The 24924-nt window shown below is 43.9% G+C and overlaps 2 protein-coding genes and 1 long non-coding RNA gene across 3 annotated transcripts in view; 2 read left to right on the top strand and 1 right to left on the bottom strand.

Moving 5' to 3' along the window:
• The window catches only part of CCND2 (cyclin D2), a 38076-nt gene extending 29846 nt beyond the window's left edge, over positions 1 to 8230 (top strand). Inside the window, exon 5 of the mRNA XM_032349076.1 lies at positions 8098 to 8230. Coding sequence (XP_032204967.1) covers positions 8098 to 8115 — 18 coding nt within the window. The 3' untranslated portion in view covers positions 8116 to 8230. The remainder of the gene's footprint in view (positions 1 to 8097) is intronic.
• LOC116594128 lies at positions 40 to 13198 on the bottom strand. The gene is made up of 4 exons (XR_004287061.1): positions 13070 to 13198; positions 11542 to 11615; positions 2670 to 2760; positions 40 to 502 (listed from the first exon to the last, which is right to left on the bottom strand). It is a non-coding gene; the product is annotated as an uncharacterized LOC116594128 (long non-coding RNA).
• A 3208-nt stretch (positions 13199 to 16406) lies between these two features.
• Positions 16407 to 24924, top strand: part of TIGAR (TP53 induced glycolysis regulatory phosphatase) — a 29376-nt gene continuing 20858 nt past the window's right edge. Inside the window, exon 1 of the mRNA XM_032349072.1 lies at positions 16407 to 16575. Coding sequence (XP_032204963.1) covers positions 16544 to 16575 — 32 coding nt within the window. The 5' untranslated portion in view covers positions 16407 to 16543. The remainder of the gene's footprint in view (positions 16576 to 24924) is intronic.

Raw genomic sequence — 24924 nt, 5'->3', positions numbered from 1 at the left:
TCTTTATAGACCGGCAGCCCTCAGACTAGAACACGTCTTTCTCCTGTCAGAACTCTACTGGCAACAAGTGGTAGTGGCATAAAACACAAATCCTAACCTGAAAGGTACCCCACGTGTGTGTATCCATGTGACTACGATACACGTAGTTAATGACTTTTTTCCTCCCTTTTGGGTCCCCCCCGGGGAGCCATCTCATAAACTAGAAGCGTCAGCCCACCTTCCTAAGGTGGGCAAATCCCTGCTGTCGCGACTGGGCTTGGTTCCTGGTGATTGCCGGCTCTTCACTCTTGCTGTGAGTGAGTATCTCCTCCCTTGGGAGGTGCCAGAGGTCTTGGGCGCCATCTCCAGACTCTGAGGGGGTCTCTGGAGAACTCCACCTCTGAAGGTGTCTTGACTCATTCTTCAGCACCTCGAGGCTTTCACCTGATTCCAACCTGGTCTATAACTCTCCTGTGAGGATCGGGTCATAACTACCTTTGGGGGAGGGGTGGTGAGGCAGAGCCTAGGAGGGGGTTGGGGGTGGAAGAGTGCACATATAAATATACGTATTTATACATATACATATTGATATGTTTATAAATACACATAAAAAACAAATAAATTGCCAGGCCCTGGTCCTAGCTGCCCCTGGACCTCAGCTCCTCAGACCAGCCTCTTTCACAAAAGCGATGGGTAATGCAAAGGGAATGACTTCATAGCCATTTTGATGTTGCTATAAACACTAGCTCATGCCCTCTATAGATCCCTGCCTCTCTCAAAGCCACTGGAGGCTGTGTCCCAGTTTAATTCTGACCCAAGTTGCAACGGTAAGATTAATACTGGTCACTGGGAAAATCCGAATTAAGACGTCGCCTGTTATTCTGAACTCCACTTAACAGAATTTCTAATCTTCCAAGGAGCCTAGAAATTTCCCTGTCTCCATCCCCCACTGACAGTCACCATGTTTAAAGACAAGCAGAGATAGCTTTTTTCCCTTGGGTTTCTGCCTAGTAAAGTCTGCGAGGCCTCTTGCGAGGCCCCCTCAAGGGCCCAGGTTGACACTCTTAACCATCCTTGGAATTTTCTTCTGCACAACCTGTTGTACAGCTGGGTCCCTCCCCCCGCCCCATTCTCCCAACTGTTTGTCCTGCATACAGCAGTATCGGTGCCTATGTGTTAATTAACACCACAACACCATTCCTTCCTCCAAATGCCATCCAGAAACATCATGGGCTAATTCCATTCAGAACTGCGAATGGTTAAGGGTGGGAAGGGAGGAGACAACACAGGTGCTTCATTCCACACAGCTGCTAGTGATAAATTTCAGGGCCCCTTCACATGCTCAGTCAGAGCCATCTCTTCCTACACTTGGAAAATCTCAAACCTGAGACAAAAGTGCCTTTTCTGAAAGTGGAAGTTAGTGGTGGAGGGAAGAACTAGAGATCTCAGGTCTTCTGTGCTCTAGTGACTACTCTCATACCTCTTAAGGCTTTCCCAAGATCTGGAACTGTTATGCAGTACACAGAGGTAACACCAAAATAAAATGTTCCAATTGGCTTTACAATATTCTCAACATACTGCCATGAAACGAGTATTCAAAACTGAATATTGCACCCAATTTTTTTCTCCCCTGCTCTCCTAGTAATGACAGCAGAAGGGCTGGTGTCTGTGGCCAGGAAGGTTCAGCCTATCAGGAAAAGCTGGGTATCGACAGCCAACACCCGTGTGTGCAGGGTCTATGCTGAGCCTTCAAGGAAAAGCTGAGAAGGCAACACCTGCGCCCCGTGGTTAAGGAGCTTTCAGTGTGGAAACAGAACACATAGCCTACAAGAATGCATGTAGCTCTAACAGCGAATGCCAATGCCTGTGGAGTAAATTGATACCCCAGGGTGGGAAGGGACACGTTCTGAGGAGACAGAGCACAGGGTTCCTCAAGCAAATTCATCTTAGGAAAACACTTGGTAAAATGCAGCACAGTTTGGAAACTACCAGAGAAACAGTTTGACCCTTTCCATAAATAAAGCAATGGGAAGGGAGGGGGTAATGCAAATTAAAAACGAAGGGAAAATATTCAGATAGCTTGAAGAACAAACATGATATAATGAAACTGCAATGTTGTAAACACAGACATTATCCTCACAAAACAGGATGAATTCAACCACAAACACTAATTTGGGATGCCCACCCACCTAATTTCTCCTAGACTCAAAGAACCAAGGCTGGCACTTTCGAGATGATGACTGGTGGCTTTCACGCTCTGGGCGCTGGGGGCCTTCCCTGCACGAAAGAGGGTCAGAGTCCCTCAGCCCTGACCACAATCTTGGTCAAGCAGCAGTGGGTGGCCTGGGAAGATAGCAAGACAGAGCTCTGCTGTCCCCTCTGATGCCACCTCGGTATCCCGTTGGAGCCTTGAGTTTCTCCTTTATCCAAAACGTGGCTTGGGTTTCATTTGTGGTGATTTGCTTTGGCTCTGGCTTTTACTTGTCACCCCCAGCCCTGACCACCCTCTGGCCTTAGCAGAAGTCTATTGAACAGTCTAAACGTGTGGTGCTTCCTGGAAAGCCCACTAGGTGGCGCCAACACCACAGACGGGAACAGCTTTCAAAAAAGACCCTTTTGCCCTGAGTTGTAGAAAGACTGCCCAGACCGCACCCCTCTCTGGCCACGAGAGGGACCAGCTGTTCCCTCACCTGCTTCTCTCTGGGCTAGTACTACATTCGGACTCCGTCTGGGAGTGGCTGGTGCATTCATGACTTCTGATTCTTCTCAGTGATTGGCAGCCTGCAGACATATTTAATATTTAGTTGGCCTCCCACCAGGATTTAAACTGCTTTGGTCTTATTGTCAATGTCAGAGGAGAGCTTTCACTTAAGAGTTGGGATTTGAACTACTCTTGGTAAATCCACGACCCACCAGAGGGGCAGTCAGGGTGGCAGCTGAGGATGGTCTGACCCTTCTCTGCCCCCTCAGCACACACTGAACCCGAGTCACTCCTTGATGCCACCTGCGTGTCACTTACTGTGTTGGCAGCTCTGCGGCAAGAATGTGTCTGCCTTACCTGTCTGCTCTGAAGTAGGACCTCTGTATGCCTTAGGGGGAGAGAACACGCTTGGGATTCTCTCTCCACTTTTCCACCCCAAATAAAGACCTCTGTTCCTCGTGAGGCTTCATAATCCCCTTTCTCTCTCTCTCTCTCTCTCTTTTTTTTTTTTTTAAAGATTTTATTTATTTACTTGACAGAGAGATCACAAGTAGGCAGAGAGGTAGGCAGAGAGAGAGGAGGAAGCAGGCTCCCTGCTGAGCAGAGAGCCCGATGCGGGACTCAATCCCAGGACCCCGAGATCATGACCTGAACCGAAGGCAGTGGCTTAACCCACTGAGCCACCCAGGTGCCCCTCAACAAATGTTTCTTAAGCACCTGCTTTTCTAGGAACAACAACGTCCCTGCCTGCTTGATCTCAGTGACTCAGTGGCAGAAACAGAGAAGTCACAGGACGCCAGCTCCTGAGTGCAGTGGCCGGGAGCACAGTGTTCTCACAGGCCGGAATCCCTGATGGTCCACCCACTAGCTCTGTGGCCTTGGGCATGTCACTCCCTCCCTTCAGCGAGCTGGTTTCTTTATCTGTGAAATGGGATGAAATAATAGTGGTACCTCCCGGGTTCATTCATTTGAGCACTTCCGCGTGCCTGGCACACAGCCAGAGCTTAGGAACCTCAGGCGAAAGTGGCCCGTGAGACAGGGGCCTCATACAGTCTTTTTAAAAATTAATGTCACCAACCGGTACCCATTGTTTAGCTACTCAGCCCAGCCAACTTCGGCATTGAGAGAAGGGAGACGTTTTAGATCATTAGCAGCTGAGGGCATTTTGCGGTTTCAGAAAAGCTCTTCCCAAGTATCCTATGTAATCTACATACCCCGCTGTGCATCCGGTACTTGTCTCATACCTAAGTGACTAGAGTGTGGTACAGCTCATGGGAAGTTAGCAGAGTAGGACTGGAACCAGGTGTGGCAACTCAATGTTATGAACACACTGGGCAGCTGGATGTGTTTGTCTTTTGCTTAATGAGGACTGAGTTGAGAGAGTGAAACTTTCAGCCGGGATGGGGTCGGTGGGATGACACGACTGGTGGAAATCACCAGCTGGAACGTCCCCTTCAATGATGACAAGGTCCAAGGAGAAAGAAAGAGGCCTTGAAGTCCAAGGAGAAGTTTTGGGTGGCTCTGGACTCTGGAAGGGGCATTTTCTTTCCCAGCATTTTTGCCGTGCCTCTTGAGTGAGGAGCAGTGGTTCGGTTCAGGTAGGTTCCTCTTGGTACATGTGGTTTCTAAACGTGGAGCCACTATGTCTGCCCGGCACACACACACATGCAGGAACGTAATTATTTTCCCCTGAAACTAGTTCTGATTGGAAGAATCTGCCTCTCAGGCCATTCTTAGTGTGTTCCCCTCTTCCCAGGTTTATATTCTCAGTTGGGTTTGCCTTGCCCCAGCACTCAGGGCAGGATGGAGGGGCAGGGTGGAAATGGGATCCTTGGGTCTCCAGTTCAAGCCTGCAAACACCCTTTTGGGATCAATGACTTTGCATACTGACCTAAATGAATTCTTAGAGCCTCTTGGTTGATATCTGTAGCCATTAAAAAATTTAAGTGTGTGAGCCTTGGCCACTCCCTCGCAACCTTGCTATCAACTTATAGGGAGAGCAAAGCTTGGACTAAGTTTTGCCTCTCGTCCATACAGACATTTAGCAGACACGGCAAGCCCTAAGTGCTTCACACCTGTCCCTGTAGTGCTGGAAGAGCTCAGAGCTCTGTCTCTACCACCAGCTTGCATGAAGCTTTCATTCCTCCAGGTAAATATTCCAAAGGTAGGAGGAGTCTCTTACTTTTAGAGTCAGTAACAAGCAATCAGAAGGCCTCCTCATCCTGTGGCTGGACACAGGGCTGTTTAAAATATGAGGAGCAGGCCAGCCTGCCTGTTTATTCAGAGGCGAGGAGTGTCTCTGAGATGGCTTCAGCAGGCCAATATACCGATATCTATTTCAATGAGGCCCCAAACTAACTCGCATTGTTATAGTTCACAGGCTGTTATTTTCACCAGTACATCCTCATTTCTGAAATTCAGGATGTTCATTAAAGTACCCATAAGCAATCGGGATACAGGTAACTGAAGTTCTATGGATTGTGGTTCTCCTGATTAGGGTACCTCTGGACCACCCTTGGATTGCACATCCTTGACTGGGATGTTTGCGTGCCACCCCCACCCCATTCATATGTTGAAAATTATTAATGAAACTTGATGGACTTTGGGAGGTGACCGGGTCGTGAAAGGGATTAGGGGCTTTATAAAATGAAGCCCGAGGGCTAGCTAGCTCTCTCTCCGCCTCGTGAGGATACAAAGAGAAGCGGTGGTCGGTCACCCAGCAGAGGGCTCTCACCAGCACCTGATCCTGCTGGCACCCAATCCCGGACTTGCAGCCTCCAGACTTGCGCCAAACAAACGTCAGCTGGTGAAGCCCCCCGCGCCCCCAGCGGTGGTGTTCTGTTATAGCAGCTGGAGCCAACAAGGAATGCTGGTAGCCTCTGGGTTACGGCTTACGTGAATCACCCACAGAAGCCACATGTTCTGAAGTATTTCAAGAAAATTGCGAATATTGCTACTGGGCCTGTCTCGGTGACGTTTTCACTACTCTGGAGTGGAAAATAAATATTCTGCTGTTCCCACACCAGGCTGGGGGCTGGGGACCGAAAGACAAAAGGCTGCCCAGGGTGCTACACAACTGCTCCTTCTCTGGGGTCTCTCCGCCTCCAGGGGAGCTCCTCCTTCCCCTTCCCGAGTCCCCAAATTTATGTCCCGAGGCCCTGCAAGGGTTCTGTCATTCTGAGGTTAGGGTCGCCCAGCAGTTGAGGCATTGAGGTGGTCCGAGACTTCAGGGTCTGCAGTTCTTGGAAATTCTTGATGCCTTAGATATTCTAAAAGCAATCATTCAGGGACGTCTGGGTGGCTCAGTTGGTTAAGCATCTGCCTTCAGCTCAGGTCATGATCCCAGGGTCCTGGGAACATTGAGTCCTGCATCAGGCTCCCTGTTCAGTGGGGAGCCTGCTTCTCCCTCTGCCTGCCGCTCCCCCTGCTTGTGCTCCTTTCTCTCTGGCAAATAAATAAAATCTTAAAACAACAACAACAACAAAAAATAAAAACAATCATTTAGGAGTGCCTGGCTGGTTCAGTTGGAAGAGCATGTGACTCTTGATCTGAGGATCATGAGTTTGAGCCCCACATTGGGTGTAGAGGTTACGAGATTTTTTTTTTTTCGGAAAAAGAAAAAAAAGCAAGAGCAATCATTTACTTATATTTTCCATATGTCTCTGCAAAATCAAAATGAAAGCACTATGGAAGATTTGCTTTGATATGGCATTTCCTACTGCTTCATACTTTAAATCTTTCCAGATACTAGGGCCAAGAGACCAAGATTTTAGGGTCCTAAAGGTCTTCTTTTTTCCTTAGCATTCTGTCAGGGCTGTGGGAGAAGCAAAAGCCCGGGCCTTCCCACTCGCTATCCCCCAGTGCTTGGAGTGGAGTATTACTGACTGTGCCACGCCCTTGTATGTTTCATACAAAGTGTCACACGCATCGTGACAGGGACAGTCAGGGTGCCATAGCGGAAAGTCTCACTTAAGCAAAAAGATTTGCGTTTGAATCCCAGGGCTTCCACTGATGAACAGCAAGAGCTCTGAGTTTGCTCATTCTTTAAAAAATGGGAAACCTCGGGGAACCTGGGTGGCTCAGTTGGTTGAGCCTCTGCCTTCGGCTCAGGTCATGATCCTCAGGTCCTGGGATGGAGCCCCGCGTCGGACTCCCTGCTCAGTGGGGAGCCTGCTTCTCCCTCTCCCACTCCCTGTGCTTGTGTTCCCTCTCTCGCTGTCTTTCCTCGCTGGATTAAGAGAATTAAGTGAGGTAGTCTATGTCAAGTGTATTACATAGGAAGAACAAGAATCAGCCAGTCTGAATACATGCAAACGTGGCAGAATTGTTTTTTAAAGGCGTTATGTATGCACATGTTAATTTCCCAAAAGCCCAGGGTGCAAGGAGATGTTGTTTTTTCTGTGGATCCTGTTGGAGGGGAGCACTCTTGATACCATGGCAGTAAAACTGTAAGCATTTATAACTTTCATAGTAACCTCTCTGTGCTGCTGCCATTCTTCCAAACAGCTATGAACTTGGGCTTGGGGAGAGTTCTCTTCCCCACTAAGTGACAGGCTCAAAGCGAGGCATGAAAAGGGATTAGTGGATACATGTATTCACATAAAGGGGAGTTCCCCAGAAGCGCGTCAGGCTGAGAAGGCATCTTTCGACTGTCCATCAGTAGAAAAGCTTTTTGATGGACAGATATGATTTTTTTTTTCTTGGAACGAGCAATAATGGAGAACCATGGATGACAGATGTCCGATGTTGGCAAGAGGGCCACCTTCAGACAGCAAGCTGATGGAGGACTGGGCACAGTTGGACCGGCAGCCCCTTCTCGCGCGGATCATCGGTCACATTATTATTTCTCAGTCAGCGGACAAAGCAGATGGTTTACCATGTATTTGTGATTTTCTCTTGGCCTAGAAATTCTGTTTTTCCATCAGGGTACAGCATGTAATCAATTATGACAGTGGGTGGGGCAAGGAAATCCCTGCCAGTGAAAGTCCAAGACTTTCTCTTTTATTAAATTTGCATAAGCCACTATAATTTCCAACTTAAAAGCGATAGAGGGAAAAAGCAAAGTACTGTTGTTGGAATAACTTGGGTAATTGCAAAGCCACGATTCTTTGTTGGCCCTCAGTTTGTACTGGTATCTGCTGTCAGTTTTGTCTGTCCATTTCTCGTCTTAAAATTTTCTTGTCTCAACCATAAGGGTCTCTTAATCTCACAAAACAAACTGAGGGTTGCAGGGGGGAGGGGGGAGGGTGGCTGGGTTATGGACATTGGGGAGGGTATGTGCTATGGTGAGTGCTGTGAAGTGTGTAAACCTGGTGATTCACAGACCTGTACCCCTGGGGCTAATAATACATTCTATGCTTATAAAAAATTTTTAAAAATTATAAAAAATTTTTCTTGTCTCTATTTTGGTCTTACAGATGCTCTTAAAATCATAAAGTGACATCATCAGAGCCCAACTCTAAAAGGAAGCAGAAAACCGAAAACAAAAAAGCTCACGAAGTCAGATTTCTTTTTTGAATATTCAACTGTATTAAATGGTAATAATACTAAGTTGGCTTGCCTTCGTGTGTGTGAATGGCTACATAGAGAGAACACGTACATACATTCTCACCCACCCCTGAATAGTTTTCTTTGTGAAAGACGTCTTGCATATATTTATGGAAAAAGTCCTTTAGTAATAAAAACAGCATAAACATTTTTAACATTATAAATATCGCCTAAAGAAATCTTTGACACAAATAGCACATTTCTTCTTGTGTTTTTCCCCCAAATGTCTGTATTTTTTCTTACATCAGCCTCACAGTGAATAGTTTTCTATCCTACCATTTTTCCCCCATTTAATCACGTATCAGGGGAATGTTACCATATCATTAGATATTCCTTAGGAACTTGATTTCCAATAGTGGTAAATATTGACCGGGTTCCTACAATGTGTCTGGCACCATTCTAGGCACTGAAGGCATGAAAGAGAACAAGGAAGTCCCTGGCCTCAAGGAATTTACATTCTAGCAGAGACAGAAGGTGATAAACCTGTAAAAACAGTAAATAAGTGGTATAGTTTCAGATAAAATAGGATGATAGATGGTCTCCAGGCAGGCTGCTTTGCTTGCAGGAAGGCCTTTTGACAAGGTGACTTGAGTTAGGATCTGAAAGCTGAGAAGGAAATAACCACTCAAACATCTCGGAGAAGAGCTTGGAAGCAGAAGGAACAACAACAACAACAACAAAAATGCAAAGACCCTGAGATAGGAATGAGCATGTCATGGTCTAGGAAGAGAAATAAGCATTATAACTAGGGCTTGGCGAAGAAGGAGAGTGCACAGAGAAATGGGACTGGAGACCTAGAGGGGGCCCAAGTCACCCAGGTCTTGTAGGATTTGGGTAAGGAGTTGGGACTCTATTCTAGTGGCAGTGAGACTCCATTATAGAATTTTCCACCAAGGGGCTGGCATGATGTGATCATAAAGACATCCCTTTGGCCGCTGAGTAGGAGAGGCTGTGTAGCGTACAAGAGCACAGACTCCTACCGTCATCCAGACAAGAGATGATAGAGCTTAGGATAGGATGTAGTAAGGTCATAAGGAAGAACGACGGACTCAGCACATAGACTCAGTGATAAAGCACACAAGAACTTTTTTGTAAGCTTTTAGATTTATTGGTTGATTGATGAAGATTTGAACAACATAAGTCAGCTCAATTCAGACATACATAGAGGTCTGCACCAATCACGAGTGAACCCACATTCTTCCTGAGCACACATGAAGCATATGTCCAAAATGACCATGGATGAGTTGACAAAATGAATCTTCACCAATTTCAAAGATGTCTATCCTTAAAGATCTTTGAAATCCTATAGATTGAAGTCTATGACTATTTCAGTCTTACTCTCAGAATAAGAAAAAAACTCCTTTAGTCAAAAAAATTATAAACAAGAAAAATAGAAATTTCACCAACTCCTATTAACCAGAAAGCCAGTATTTGGTACCAATATAATTAACTTCACCCTTAATGCTATTGTTGAAAGTATCTGGAAACCAATGCCAACCCATGCTCTCCTCCCTGGTCCCACATCCTGAGTAGATCAAGCATTTTCACCCTTGGCTCATTTTCAGTGAAGACTATAATTAAGTCTTTATTTGAAAACATGACTAAAAGTCCAGACTAAAACTCACAGCATTATTGAGCCTACAGAAATTTGTGATGAATTTGATGAAGAATGTTAGGTTAAGGTTAAGAATCTAGGCCTGCATGGGCAACTGGGTAGAAGGTATTGCCATGAGATGAGAAAGACTTGAGGAGGAGTGAGCAGTCTTAGGAGGTGAAAAATTGAAAGATTCCCTGTGGACAAAGTTAGCCTGAGATGCCCACTGGGGATCTAAGTGAAGATGCTGGGTAGGTACTTGGACAAAGAAGAAGGAGACTGGAAACTTGCGGACTAGAGATTTAGTATCTATACACAGGGTAGGATCACCTAGGAGACTGCATGGTTAGGTGAGGAAGAGAGCTCAGGGCAGAATCCTGGGATACTCCAACTCGTCCAGTGTTGGTGGCATTGTCCACTCACTAAACATGCGTGCATTCCCCGCTACTTTTGCAGTTAAATAGGGCTATGTCAGTAGCTCTGGACAATGCACAGTGGAAGCATCTAAGAACTGGTTCAAGACCTTCAGTTGTTCTTCTCTCCTGTCTCAGGACTCATGAATCTATGTGTTTAAATTGATATGTCTGTCAACCCTAATTCCTGAGTAACTATGTGGAGCAAAGGCCCTTTCTGATCCATGTCAGACAAGTTACACGAGAGAGAAACTTTCATGCGGTAAGGCACAGAAAACTTCAGGGTTAATTTGTTACCTCAGCATAACTTGGTCCGTTTTTTTGTTTTTTAAGATTTTATTTACTTATTTGACAGAGAGAGACATAGTGAGAGAGGGCACACAAGCAGGGGGAGTGGGAGAGGGAGAAGCAGGTTTCCCACTGAGCAGGGAGCCTGATGTGGGGCTCGATCCCAGGATCTCAGATCACGACCTGAGCCGGAGGCAGATGCTTAATGACTGAGCCACCCAGGTGCCTCATAATTTGGCCCATCCTAACTAATTCAGAATTCCATCACATGCTATACTACAACAAAGCACCTTTTTCATTTTTTACAAAAGGGCATATGTGATGTGATAGGCTGTCAACAAAAGTCTATCAGTGGTTATTTCTAGCTTCTATCTAAACATAGTTTAAACCAACTCCTTGTTCATTTTGTTTTATTTTATTTTTAAGATTTTATTTATTTATTTGACAGAGATCACAAGTAGGCAAGAGGCAGGCAGAGAAAGAGAAGGAAGCAGGCTCCCTGCTGAGCAGAGAGCCCGATGTGGGGCTCGATCCCAGGACCCTGGGATCATGGGAGCCGAAGGCAGAGGCTTTAACACACTGAGCTACCCAGGCGCCCCTTCCTGTTCATTTTAGAAGCTGAAGAGAAATCCCGGAGCTGTTGAGTGGATAATGCAAGCTTATGTCCATTCTTTCAAAGATCCTCATTTCTCAACTTTATTTTTTTATTCTTAAAGTTAATGAAAACACTCTTTCTATACATATTTCTTGCATAATTCTTTTAAGTTAATACTGGTGCTTTATAATTTTCTAAATTTCTCCTAAATTAATACTCTCCCATTTTATCAGATAATTTTTTTTAGATATTGGTTCATTTGAGAAATTGATCATAACAAATATTCCTCATTCATGCATTTAACAAATTTTAATTGAGTCCCTACTGTGTTTTAAGCATTTTGATAGGAGCCAGGGACATAATGAAACAAAGCCAGCACTCACTTTCATAGTTATAGTTTTGATGCCACCTGGAACATACTTACCTGGGGTCAAACTCAGTTTTGAGATCTTGAAAGATGGGAAATTACTTAGCTTCTCTGTGCCTTATTTTCTTCAACTGTAAAATAAAAATAGGGATGCCGGAGTGGCTCAGTTGATTAAGTGTTTGCCTTTGGCTCAGGTCATGATCTCAGGGTCTTGGGATGGAGCCCTGTCTGGGCTCCCTGCTCAGTGGGGAGCCTACTTCTCCCTTTCCTTCTCCCCACTGCTCATGCTCTGTCTCTTCCTGTCTCAAATAAATAAAACCTTAAAAAATAGATTAAATTAATAATTCATACCTTGCAGATTACTGTGTTAAATGAGACAAAGTGGAAGTCTGGTTTTAGTTAAGCTTTAGAAATGTACTCAGACTCCCTTAAACAGAAAGAGGCTTTATTATAAAAACAGAAACCACAAAGTATGTTATTATGGCAGCTGGAGGGACAAGGGACCAGGTAGTCTCTGCATTACACAATTGTGTCTGCTTCTGTCTGTGTGTTTAATGATTTCTTCCATTACCTTGCTTGTTCTTACTCCCTACTCTGTAAATCTGTTCTCAAGCTTAAATTATTTGTGGTTTCTGTCTCTTCATAGCTTCAGGCTATATGCTCCTTATTGCTCTGAACTTAGCTTCTCTTGATGCTTTTTCTCTTTAGCTTTCACATATAACTAACTAATTATTTTCCCTTTTCTAGTTCAAACTTCCAGGAGAATCTGTTGGGCTGATTCTTTCATTCAGGCATGCAGAAGACTTATATGAGCTATCTACTATGTGTAGACAGTGTACTCCCATGATAATTTGGGCCTCCTTTTAGAACCTTCTGAATTATCCTTCCACCATCATTCAGAAAATGTCTGTTTCCTTGGAAGCTTGCTAGAGATGCTGAATTGGGCCTCTACTCCTGGTCTACTAAATCAGAATCATTTTAACTAAATCCCCAAGCGATTTGTACGAGTGTTCAAGTTGGAGGAGCACTGTCTTAAGCTTCTAGTTCTCAAAGCTGACAGTACATTGGAAAGAGATTGGAAAGAGCTGGGGACTAAAAAAAAAAAAAAGAAAAGAAAAAAGAAAAAAAGAGAAAAAATTACGATGTCTGGATCTCTCCTGCAGAGGTTCAGATTTAATTTTTCTGGGGTGTGGCCTGGCATTCAAAAAGTCCTAGATGGTTCCAGTATATGGGTAGGTTTGAGAATCCCTGAACCAGTCCTGTGTCTCCATGGACCCGCTGTGAACCTAGAGTAATTGGTTCATTTCTCTCTAAGCCAGATTCTTCCTATCTTAAGTGAGGATACCCTGTCCACCTCGGACTTATTCTGAGGGCCAAATGTGATCACACGTGTTTTGAAATGTGTGCCTATAAATCCCATGCATCACTTCTCTAAACCCATCTTCGCATATATAATTGGGGGGAGATGCATTATAAAATAGGGGAATTTAAGTAAAAATGAATGGAAACCAGTGTAAAGGTTAACATTATGAAGCTCTATCATTGTAAAGCTAGCACGAGTAAGCTTTGTTACCATTTCACTTACCAGTAATCAAGAGGTTAAGTAACTCTCAAGGCCCCGAGCGCTGTTAAAAAACATTATTCGCAATTGTGATGCCACCAACTTTGGCTTTCTTTTTCAATATCCCTTTGGCTATTTGTGGTCTTTTCTGGTTCCATATAAATTTTAGAATTATTTGTTCCCTTTCTTTGAAAAGGATGGATGGTACTTTGATAGGAATTGCATTAAATGTGTAGATTGCTTTAGGTAGCATAGACATTTTCACAATATTTATTCTTCCAATCCATGAGCATGGAACATTTTTCCATTTCTTTGTGTCTTCCTCAATTTCTTTCATGAGTACTTTATAGTTTTCTGAGTATAGATTCTGTGCCTCTTTGGTTAGGTTTATTCCTAGGTATCTTATGGTTTGGGGTGCAATTGTAAATGGGATTGACTCCTTAATTTCTCTTTCTTCTGTCTTGTTGTTGGTGTAGAGAAATGCAACTGATTTCTATGCATTGATTTTATATCCTGACACTTTACTGAATTCCTGTACAAGTTCTAGCAGTTTTGGAGTGGAGTCTTTTGGGTTTTCCACATATAGTATCATATCATCTGCGAAGAGTGATAATTTGACTTCTTCTTTGCCGATTTGGATGCCTTTAATTTCCTTTTGTTGTCTGATTGCTGAGGCTAGGACTTCTAGTACTATGTTGAATAGCAGTGGTGATAATGGACATCCCTGCCGTGTTCCTGACCTTAGTGGAAAAGCTTTCAGTTTTTCTCCATTGAGAATGATATTTGCGGTGGGTTTTTCATAGATGGCTTTGATGATATTGAGGTATGTGCCCTCTATCCCTACACTTTGAAGAGTTTTGATCAGGAAGGGATGCTGTACTTTGTCAAATGCTTTTTCAGCATCTATTGAGAGTATCATATGGTTCTTGTTCTTTCTTTTATTGATGTGTTGTATCACATTGACTGATTTGCGGATGTTGAACCAACCTTGCAGCTCTATTACAAAGCTGTCATCATCAAGACAGCATGGTACTGGCACAAAAACAGACACATAGATCAATGGAACAGAATAGAGAGCCCAGAAATAGACCCTCAACTCTATGGTCAACCAATCTTCGACAAAGCAGGAAAGAATGTCCAATGGAAAAAAGACAGCCTCTTCAATAAATGGTGTTGGGAAAATTGGACAGCCACATGCAGAAAAATGAAATTGGACCATTTCCTTACACCACACACAAAAATAGATTCAAAATGGATGAAGGACCTCAATGTGAGAAAGGAATCCATCAAAATCCTTGAGAACACAGGCAGCAACCTCTTCGACCTCAGCCGCAGCAACATCTTCCTAGGAACATCGCCGAAGGCAAGGGAAGCAAGGGCAAAAATGAACTATTGGGATTTCATCAAGATCAAAAGCTTTTGCACAGCAAAGGAAACAGTTAACAAAATCAAAAGACAACTGACAGAATGGGAGAAGATATTTGCAAACGACATATCAGATAAAGGACTAGTGTCCAAAATCTATAAAGAACTTAGCAAACTCAACACCCAAAGAACAAATAATCCAATCAAGAAATGGGCAGAGGACATGGACAGACATTTCTGCAAAGAAGACATCCAGATGGCCAACAGACACATGAAAAAGTGCTCCATATCACTCGGCATCAGGGAAATACAAATCAAAACCACAATGAGATATCACCTCACACCAGTCAGAATGGCTAAAATCAACAAGTCAGGAAATGACAGATGCTGACGAGGATGCGGAGAAAGGGGAACCCTCCTACACTGTTGGTGGGAATGCAAGCTGGTGCAACCACTCTGGAAAACACCATGGAGGTTCCTCAAAATGTTGAAAATAGAACTGCCCTATGACCCAGCAATTGCACTACTGGGTATTTACCCTAAAGATACAAACGTAGTGATCCAAAGGGGCACGTGCACCCGAATGTTTATAGCAGCAATGTCCACAATAGCCAAACTATGGAAAGAACCTAGATGTCCATCAACAGATGAATGGATCAAGAAGATGTGGTATATATGCACAATGGAATACTATGCAGCCATCAAAAGAAATGAAATCTTGCCATTTGCGACAACATGGAAGGAACTAGAGCGTATCATGCTTAGCGAAATAAGTCAAGCAGAGAAAGACAACTATCATATGATCTCCCTGATATGAGGAAGTGGTGATGTAACATGGGGGCTTAAGTGGGTAGGAGAAGAATCAATGAAACAAGATGGAATTGGGAGGGAGACAAACCATAAGTGACTCTTAATCTCACAAAACAAACTGAGGGTTGCTGGGGGGGAGGGGGTTTGGGAGAAGGGGGTGGGGTTATGGACATTGAGGAGGGTATGTGCTTTGGTGAGTGCTGTTAAGTGTGTAAACCTGGCGATTCACAGACCTGTACCCCTGGGGATAAAAATATATGTTTATAAAAAATAAAAAATTTAAAACAAAAACAAAAACAAAAAACATTATTCGCCAGATGCTCTTTAAAAAAGGACGGGTGGTGGAAAAGACTTCACTTAAGTCCCCTGCAACTGGGGTTTAGGCTATTGCAAGGGGAGAAGAGACTGAATTCAACTCCAAATACAGCGGAGACCAGTGGAGGTCTACAGCCAGGGGGCGGGGTGAGGGAGGGCGCGGAGACTCCGAGGAAGTCGGTTAGACCAGGAAAGGGGGAAGAGGAATTTGAAACCAAGGACGGAGGAAGGGGAGCCCCTTTAAGTACCGCGGGTGGAGGAAGAGGAACTTGATCCCGTAGGATGGGCGAGGGGATTCTCGGTTAATTAGTTCCGCAGGGGTCTTCGGTGAAACCGGGTTCAGCAGGCCGAAGACGAGGCCTAGTCTAGAAACGCGCTCAAAACAAATCTGAGCAAAGTTTGCAGCACGAGTGTGTCCGCCGAGGCGCGCGGGGACCCAAACGGGGCGGGTCCAAGTCCCCAGGCCTTGCTGGCCCCACACGCCCCGTGTTAGGGGCTAACAGTAATACCTCCCAGGACCCAATGTGTCTGGAGCAGTGCAGCCCTGAGGTAGGACTACGAGCTGCGTTACAGCTTCAAACGAAATCAACCCCCAAACCGTGCGCTGATTCCCTTATACCCCCCCACCCTCCACGCCAGCCTCCCCGACCCAAACTTGCCCGGGCAAGAATCGCCTCCACTGCGGACTCGGGGGCGGGTCCCGCACGCACCTGCCGCGCGCCAATCACAGGCCTGCGCGCAGGGGCGCAAGCGCTACGGCCCTGGGCGGGGCCTCATCGCTCACCAATCTCCGCCTGCCTGTGGGCCTCAAGTCCCCCTGATTGGCCCCACGGGGATGACGTTAGTGGCCGCCTCGGCCTATGGCGGCGGAGCCGGCCGGCCGGCGGGGCTTGGCGGAAGTGGTGTGGGCGAGCTGTCCCGCAGTGCGGAGAAGCGGCGCGCGGGAGGGTTCTGGGCCCGCGAGCCGAGCTGCGGCCACTACTTTCCGTCCCTCCGGGCGCCAGGAAGATGACGCGCTTCGCTCTGACCGTGGTCCGGCAGTGAGTATTGCAGGGTGCCGCCTCGCTTCTGGTCAGTGAGTTCGGGACTGGGCGACCAGACCGTTGCCCCTCCCCCTTGCTGTCCCCTCGTGGGGCGGGCTTGGACCCGGCTGTCTCGGAGGTGTCTTCGCCAGGGCCGTCTCCCGCGGACCCCCCGTCCCCGGAGCACCGCCGAGCGAGGGAGGCGGGTCCTAAGTAGCCCGAGTCCCGCACTGCCGGTGAGCGCACTGAGGTCCGGAGGCTCGCAGCCCCTCGGCGGAGTGTAAACTGAAGGAGGACAGCCCTGTCCCCGGACTTCTCTGGGCGCCGCTTTTTGCTGCGCGGCGGAGTCTGCGGAGTCTGCGGGACGGCTCGCCCAAGGCTGATGTGTTTGTGCCGGCCGCCTCCCGCTGTCCTCTCTCTGCCCGTCAGCTGCCCGCCTCGCTCGCCCGGGCAGCTGCAGGCACAGATCCGAGATTTACTTCCTCCCCCCGGAGATGACATTGCTGGCAGAGGAAGGGGGCCTCCGCCCCGTCTCAGCCGACCGCACCGCCCCGAACACATATTTTTATCGTAGCATTATAGGGTGGAGGGAAAGGCAGATATGTCTTTAAGTCTGTTATCTTTTTCCCTTCTGAACGCGGATTGGCCGAGTGTTGATGGGAGTGCAGCCCAGGGTGGTTGAGAGCACAGATTTTGCAAGCGAGATAGACGTGGGTTAGAATCCGGGCTCTGGCTAGGAGGAGCCTTGTAACCAGGGCTTCCGTGAGCAGCCTCAATCTCCTGATGCATTCAGTGAAGTAATGACAATAATACCGACCTCACTGGGCTAGTGTAAGAACTCGAGGCAAAGGCAAAGTGTATAGCTCAAGGAGAGGAAGAAATCAATATATCTCAAGAATTAGATAACTTCTAATTCCCTAACACATCTTTAATAAAAATGTAGTGAATCCTCCATATTTATGTGTAGTTTTATTATCAGACCAGAATTTTGTACACTGCATGCCAGTGTACTGGGCTATACAGATAAACAAGATACCACTTTTTACGTTCTGGAGCTCAGAAGAATACTAATAGGACTTAACCTGGTCAAGCTGACTTTAACTGCTATCTTTTTTTTTTTTTTTTTTGGCCCTGTTCTTCCTTTATAGGAGAATAATCTTGGAAGTGAGCAGAATTTTCCCTTTAGGACTCACAGGATTTTGATGACTAAACCAAAAACCGGGTTTCTCTGTCTCTTCTTTCTCCACCCTTCCATTTTATAGCACGCTTTATGACCATTTTATGACCTACTTAACTCCATATAACTTACTGGTAGCAGAGCAGGAAATAGAGCCCTCCTTTTCCAGTGTTACTGCACTTTTTGGATGCCTTAACTCAGGCAGCACCGTGCCTGACTTGTAAGTGAAGCTCCAAAGTTGTAGGAAATCTAAATTACACCGTCCCTTGAAAAGTAAGGTGCTGTCTAATTAGATTCTTGTTGGGCAGTACTTACATGAATCTGGATTTTGTCTCTTCCTGTTCTTAAAAGGGCCTTCGTTTTAAAAATTGATTCCTTAAAGATATCCTATGAAGAATCAATTCAGAAGTGAGTCTTTATAAATTACTATGTGCCACTGTAATTAAGTTCCGACAACAATCCAGTGAGGTTAGAACTGCTCAGTTAGCAGGTGAGGGAACAGATGCTGAGGGCCTGTAACTTGTTACCTGGCTAGATGGGGGGCTGCGATTTGAACCAAAGGAGCATGACTCTGCAGCCCAGTCTCTCAACCACTGTACTCTTCTGCCTCCTGTTTTATTGAGTTAAAACCCAGTATTTGTAGATTGCTGGAGGGGCACCTGGGTGGATCATTGGGTTAAAGCCTCTGCCTTCGGCTCGGGTCATGATCCCAGGGTCCTGGGATTGAGCCTCGCACCGGGCTCTGTTCAGTGGGGAGCCTGCTTCCCCATCTCTCTCTGCCTGCCTCTCTGCCTACTTGTGATTTCTGTCAAAAAAAAAAAATATATATATATATATATATATATATTTTTTTTTTGCTGGAATATCACCAGCCATTTTCGTGACTACTTTTTATTTCTGCTAATATAATTGGGAAAAGTGATATGAATAGTTTGTTCTGTTTTATTTGTGGGAAAGTGGGAAAGTGGAATTAAAAGTTTTGAAATAATTGGTAAGGTTATGGTTAACTCTGTTTGGATCATTCCTCTTTTCCCTTCTGAGTCCTCCAAACTAAGAATTGAAGATTCTTTCAGGGAAAGAAACGATTTCAAACTTGGCTAATAATAGTCACCATAGTTAAATATGATGACTCTTATTGGAATCCAGAAGATTGGGTCATTTAGCATAATATTGGGAATAGCACTAACCTTTTCCATGACCTGATTCTGTATAACTAAGATAGTCAAGTGCTTTGAAACTGATGGCATGATCAGTATTTTTTAAGAGATGGTTAATTTTATTGAAAAATACCTTCAGATAATGCAAGAAGACTTTTGAAATGCAGTCTTTTTAAGTTCAACCAAATCCTTCATGAATGTTGTACTGTTACTACATAATGTGTTTTTCTTCATTATACTTACGGGTATGTATCATTTTTGGAATAGAATATCCAAGATTCCAAACTTGGAGTCTTTTAATATTATTTAACTGTAACCTCTTATGATCTTGTAGCACAGCATTGTTGAAAACCCCAAAATATGTAGGTTGGCATTTCTATCACCTATACAACCCATTAAAACATTAAAATTAAAAACCCATTAAAAGTTCCCTTGAAATATTATTTGTGTGTGTTTGCAATTAGTTGCCTACAAAGCCATCCCATTTCACTTCCATTTTTATTTTTTTATTTGCTTTTTTTTTTTTTTAAGATTTTATTTATTTGTCAGAGAGAGAGCGAGAGAGGGAGAGGAAGCGTGCACAAGCAGGGGGAGAGGCAAGCAGAGGCAGAGGGAGAAGTAGGCTCTCTGCCGAGCAAGGAGCCTGATGCGGGGCTCCAACCCAGGATGCTGGGATCATGACCTGAGCCAAAGGCAGCCACTCAACTGACTGAGCCACCCAGGAGTCCCTTCACTTCCATTTTTAGCTAGCTCTTAAAACTTAAAAAATTTTTTTACAAACTAAATTAAATTTACTTTTTTAAAAAATACTTTATTTATTTATTTGACAGACAGAGATCACAAGCAGGCAGAGAAGCAGGCAGAGACAGAGGGGAAAGCAGGCTCCCCACTGAGCAGAAAGCCTGATGCAGGACTCGATCCCAGGACCCTGGGATCATGACCTGAGCCTAAGGCAAAGGCTTTAACCCACTGAGCCACTCAGGCACCCCAATTAAATTTACTTTTATTGACTTAAAGGTGATTAGTAAAGTTATTGATAGCAAAACTGTTTCTTTCTTTTCTTCTTCTTTTTTTTTTTAATAAACATATAATGTATTTTTATCCCCAGGGGTACAGGTCTGTGAATCGCCAGGTTTACACACTTCACAGCACTCACCATAGCACATACCCTCCCCAATGTCCATAACCCCACCCCCCTCCCTTTTTTTTTTTTTTTTTCTATAACGCTATCTCTATTGGCAGTTACTTTTTGTTGAATGCCAATAATTGTTCTGGTCGTTAATAAAGCAAGTATAGTAAATGCTAGGTCACCTGTAAACTTTTATAAACATCTTTGTGATTGTTTTGTTACTGTGGTATTTGTTTTCTGAGAATACAGTTGATCAATTGGGATAATTCCTCTCTATCAAATAATTCATTCGAAAATATGGAAGATTTCAAGAGCTAATAACACAGAGACTCTCACTAGATAGGTTGTGGGGAAAAAATGTAACATACCCAACTCATGATGTGTTTTTGTTTATAAAGAAGGTAGTCCTAGCTGTATTTATTTGACAGACAGAGATCACAAGCAGGCAGAGACAGAGGGGAAATTAGGATAAAGAGACAGAGAGGAATTAGGATAAAGCTTTATTCATGATTAAATATCAGGTGAGGCTTTGCGTTTCCATGTATGCTAAAGCATACTATTTTGAAACCATGCCCCCAACTCTATTAATTTCTTATGATTTATCTCCGTCTTGTGGCAAACAGTAGTTTTTGATTGAATTTGAATTCTTTACAGGGATATGATTGGGAAATTAAGTTTTAGAAATGACTCCTATAGAAATCCCATAGCCTATAAACCAGAGCTAACAAAATACAATACCTTTCGAAGTGAAGAACAGTGTAATAACCTACAAAAGGAATGATGCATATTTGGAGGGCCTATAAATGGCTGGTCATAAGACTCAACTTCTTGGCATAAGCATTTGGATTCTTGCAGAGTCGGGTGTTCTGCTTTGGAAATGGATCACACCGCAGATTTTGAAAATGAGTAGTGTTATTCCTGACTCCTTCAAAATATATCCCTCTGACCTTTCGGCTTCCTCTACTTTCTCTACCACTATCACAAGCCAAACTTTGGTTAAGGGAAGTAGATTAATAGTAAAACTATTTTAGCCACCTACTTTTCTTTCCTACTCCCAAAACAAACTTTTAAACATTTGCCTTAAGGATTTATATAAACCTCTTGATAAAGCTGATAAAAGCTGTAAAACTAAATATTTATGAAAGTTTGGGGGGAAAAATCTATTTCTAGGTTTCCCACTCTGTAATATTTATAAAGGGATTTCAAGGCAAAAAATGTCCAGCAGAATGCCAGCAATTGTTAATAATATAATAATGTTGGCAGCAGTATCTATTGACTTATAGCTAAATAAAATCCTTCATTATATCATTGCTATTTTTTTCTCCCTTTGTCAAAAATAGTTAGATGGTGTGGCAGTACCATTAGAAAACTGTCGGAGTACTGGTATTCCATTTTTTTATAGTATAACATTTTGATAATAGAATCTTTTATATTGGGGCTCCTGGGTGGCTCAGTGGGTTAAAGCCTCTGCCTTCAGTTCAGGTCATGATCCCAGGGTCCTGGGATCAAGTCCTGAGTCGGGCTCTCTGCTCTGCTGGGAGCCTGCTTTCTCCTCTCTCTCTCTCTGCCTGTCTCTCTGCCTACTTGTCTGTCAAATAAATAAAAAAAACTTAAAAAAAAAGAGAGAGAGAGAGAATCTTTTATGTTATTCTGCATCTTACCAAATCAGCTATTGAGTTTAAACTAAAATTGTGAGCTATCTTTTTAGCAAGCATACAAGAAGTTCTGATCTGTTGAATTTGTATTTGTAACAGCCTGCACTGGCAAAATTATTACATTTCTGGTGCCTGGGTGGCTCAGTTGTTAAGCGTCTACCTTTGGCCCAGGTCATGATCCCAGGGTCCTGGGATCGAGCCCTGCATCAGGCTCGTTGGAGGGAAGCCTGCTTCTCCCTCTCCCACACCCTCTGCTTGTGATTCCTCTCTCTCTCTCTGTCTCTCTCTCTCTGTCAAATAAATAAAATCTTTAAAAAATTATTAAATTTCTCCTCATCCTTGATTATAAATTTATAAAATGAGCAGGAGAGCATAAAGTAGGCAATAAAGTAGGCAGAAGCTTTTGAGGTTCCTGTATAGAAGTAAACATGATATAGGGAAGGTTCTTTGAATTTTGCTGGAGATTGAATTGGCTACAAAGCTAATGTCTAAAGACGACATTACTTGTATTTAACAGCAGTTCTTTTATTATTGATCTCAGCAAGATTATGAGGCTGACACACAAAGTGCACCCAATGTTTGGGAACTATTTTCTGTATTAGAAATGACAATTTCTAATCCTCACCCTGGATGCTTTATCTGTCTAAATGGTAGAGATTAATGTCCTTTTTCACATCTAATTTGTATGATTCTGAATAAATTTTAGAGTATAAGACATTAATATTAACTACAATAATGATAATAGTGGCAAATCAGTGCTAAGTAGTTCTGAGAAAATGAATTTATTTGTTATACATCTTTTTAAAAGGATGTTATTTATGTGAGAGAGAGAGATAGCAAGAGAGAGCATGAACAGGGGAAGGAGAAGCAAGCTCCCCGCTGAGCAGGGAGCCCAACATGGGGCTCTATCCCAGGGCCTGGTGATCATGACCTGAATCCAAGGCAGACGCTTAACCAACTGAGGCACCCAGGCACCCCTGTCGTATATTTTTTTTAAAGCTACATCCACATATTTTGAAATCAAAACAGTTTTCCCTGGTCTTAACCTCTTCTCCTCTCATCCCTTCAATGATCATATTTATTAGTTTCTTATGTATCCTTCCAGTGTTTTCTTTTGTGCAAGTCCAAATGTTTATTCTTATTTCCCACCCTTCTAAAAAGGTAACATTTTAAAATATTATCCTGCACCTTGATTTTTCCCTTTATTATATTTTGGAGATTTTTCCATGTCTTTACATAAATCACTCTCTTTTTAGGGGACACAGTTACATAGTATTCCATTGTGTAGCTACACCACTATCTATTTGTTAATGCGATCAGTTCCCTATTAATGGACATTTAGGTTATTTAGCATCTTTTGCTATTAGAAAGGATATTGTGACTGGTAATTGTTTTAAATATGGATGAATGCAGATATTCCCAGTTATGGGGTTGCTGGATCAAAGGGCAAACAGATTTGTTACTTGGGTAGGTACTTCCATGGCCTCCCATCGGCACAGTGCATACACTGGGGTTCTATTATTTCCCAGGGTTTTCTCCAGGTAATGGGCACGTTAGGGTGAGGCAACCTCTGGCTGTGCCTTTAAGGAGCTGGAGCCAGATAGACACACAACTGAAAAAGTGAATTAGCATACAGGTGGTAACTTATAATAGTGGTGCTGGGTAAAATGGAAGTGAAGTGTAACATTGTGGGTGTTAAATGGGATAGGTAGGTGGGCAAATGCACTGGGAAGGAAAGACTCCCACAGAGGGCTGGCTCTCTGTGTTGGGTCTTGAAGAACCAGAACGTATTGGCCAGGTCCAGCAGTCTATGTTTTAATAAGCCCTCCAGGGGATTTTGATAAGACCCTCCAGTTTGAGAACCACTGCTGTAAGCAGAGGTTGGCCAACAACTATTTCTGTAAACAAGGGACAGAGTTCCAGGTTGAGGCCTGGGTTTGTGATTCTGACTCTCAGGTCTGATGGTGTTCCTCTCTAGATCTAGGTAAATCAATCCCGTGTGAGGGCTTTTGTTTTGTTCTTTTAACTAGTGCTTTTTTTTTTTTTTTTTTTTTTTAAACAGAGCAAGGGGGATGAGCCTTCACAGTAATCAGGGAAATACAAATTCGGATCAAACTGAGATAAACTGTTCTAGTGCCAGATTCGCATAAATGGGAAACTCTGACCTTGCTAAATGTTGGAGAGGATGTGGAACACTGCTGGGGCATGTAAATTGCTATGACCACTGCAGTAACATCTAATAAAGCCGAATGTTTGCATACTCTGTGGCTCAGCAAGTCTAATGCTAGGCCTCTATCACTAGGTGTGGGTTAGCAAACTTTTATTTAAAGGGTAGGAAGTAGTTTAGGCTTTATAAGCCGTGCACTCTCAATTCCCCCAGTATAGTGTGAAAGAAGTCATAAACAACATACGAACACATGTGTGACCGAATTCCCATAAAACTGCTTATAAAAAGAGTCATTTGTCATTCCTCGAGTGTTTCTCGAACATGAATGTGCATCAGAATCACCAGGTGGCTTTATTAAAGCACAGATTAACTGGACCCCAACCCCTGAGTTTCTGATTCAGGGGTCTGGGGTGGGGCTGAGAATTTGCATTTCCAAAGCCTTCCCGCAGTATCAGTGATGCTGATCCAGAGGCCCTAGAGAATTTGAGGCACTCTCTACAAGGATATTCATAGCAGCTTAGCTCTAAACTGGAAACAATGTAGATATCAAGAATAGAACATATAAATACATTGTGGTAAACTCTTAAGCACGTTATACAATCTTGAGAAGGTAAGTAGCCACCCTCAGCAACACTGATGCATCTCGCAAACAATGTTAAAGAACAGAAGCAACACAGAAGCAATTCATTATAAGGTTCAGGGAGGGGGAACTAATCTGTGCTATACATGGGTGGGAAAGCCATGGAGAAAGGCGAAGCCAGTGGGCATCTAAATGTCCATGTTGTGGATCCACTGGGGGTGGGAGCACATTGTGATCAGAAAGAGACAAGGTCTAGGAGGCTGGCGGTGATCTGTTACCTTGGCTGGGGTCACCTGAATGTTGGCTTTATGGTATGTTATTTGTTTCTATGGTTTATTTCACAATTTTTACAGGATTTAAAATGCACTAAGTTGACTCTTTGATTTCTGGGTAGCTCTGTCCAACCAAGAGCGACCTATAAACAGAACTATTGAGTGCTTACTAAAAGCTGAGCGGTGTTGAAACCCTTTATCCGCAATACAGTTTGCCTGGCCTGTATTCA

Source organism: Mustela erminea, chromosome 6, assembly GCF_009829155.1.
Source record: "Mustela erminea isolate mMusErm1 chromosome 6, mMusErm1.Pri, whole genome shotgun sequence".
Lineage (NCBI taxonomy): Eukaryota > Metazoa > Chordata > Mammalia > Carnivora > Mustelidae > Mustela > Mustela erminea.
The sequence above is the reverse complement of the archived record's forward strand: the minus strand, read 5'-3'. Positions and strand labels throughout refer to the sequence as shown.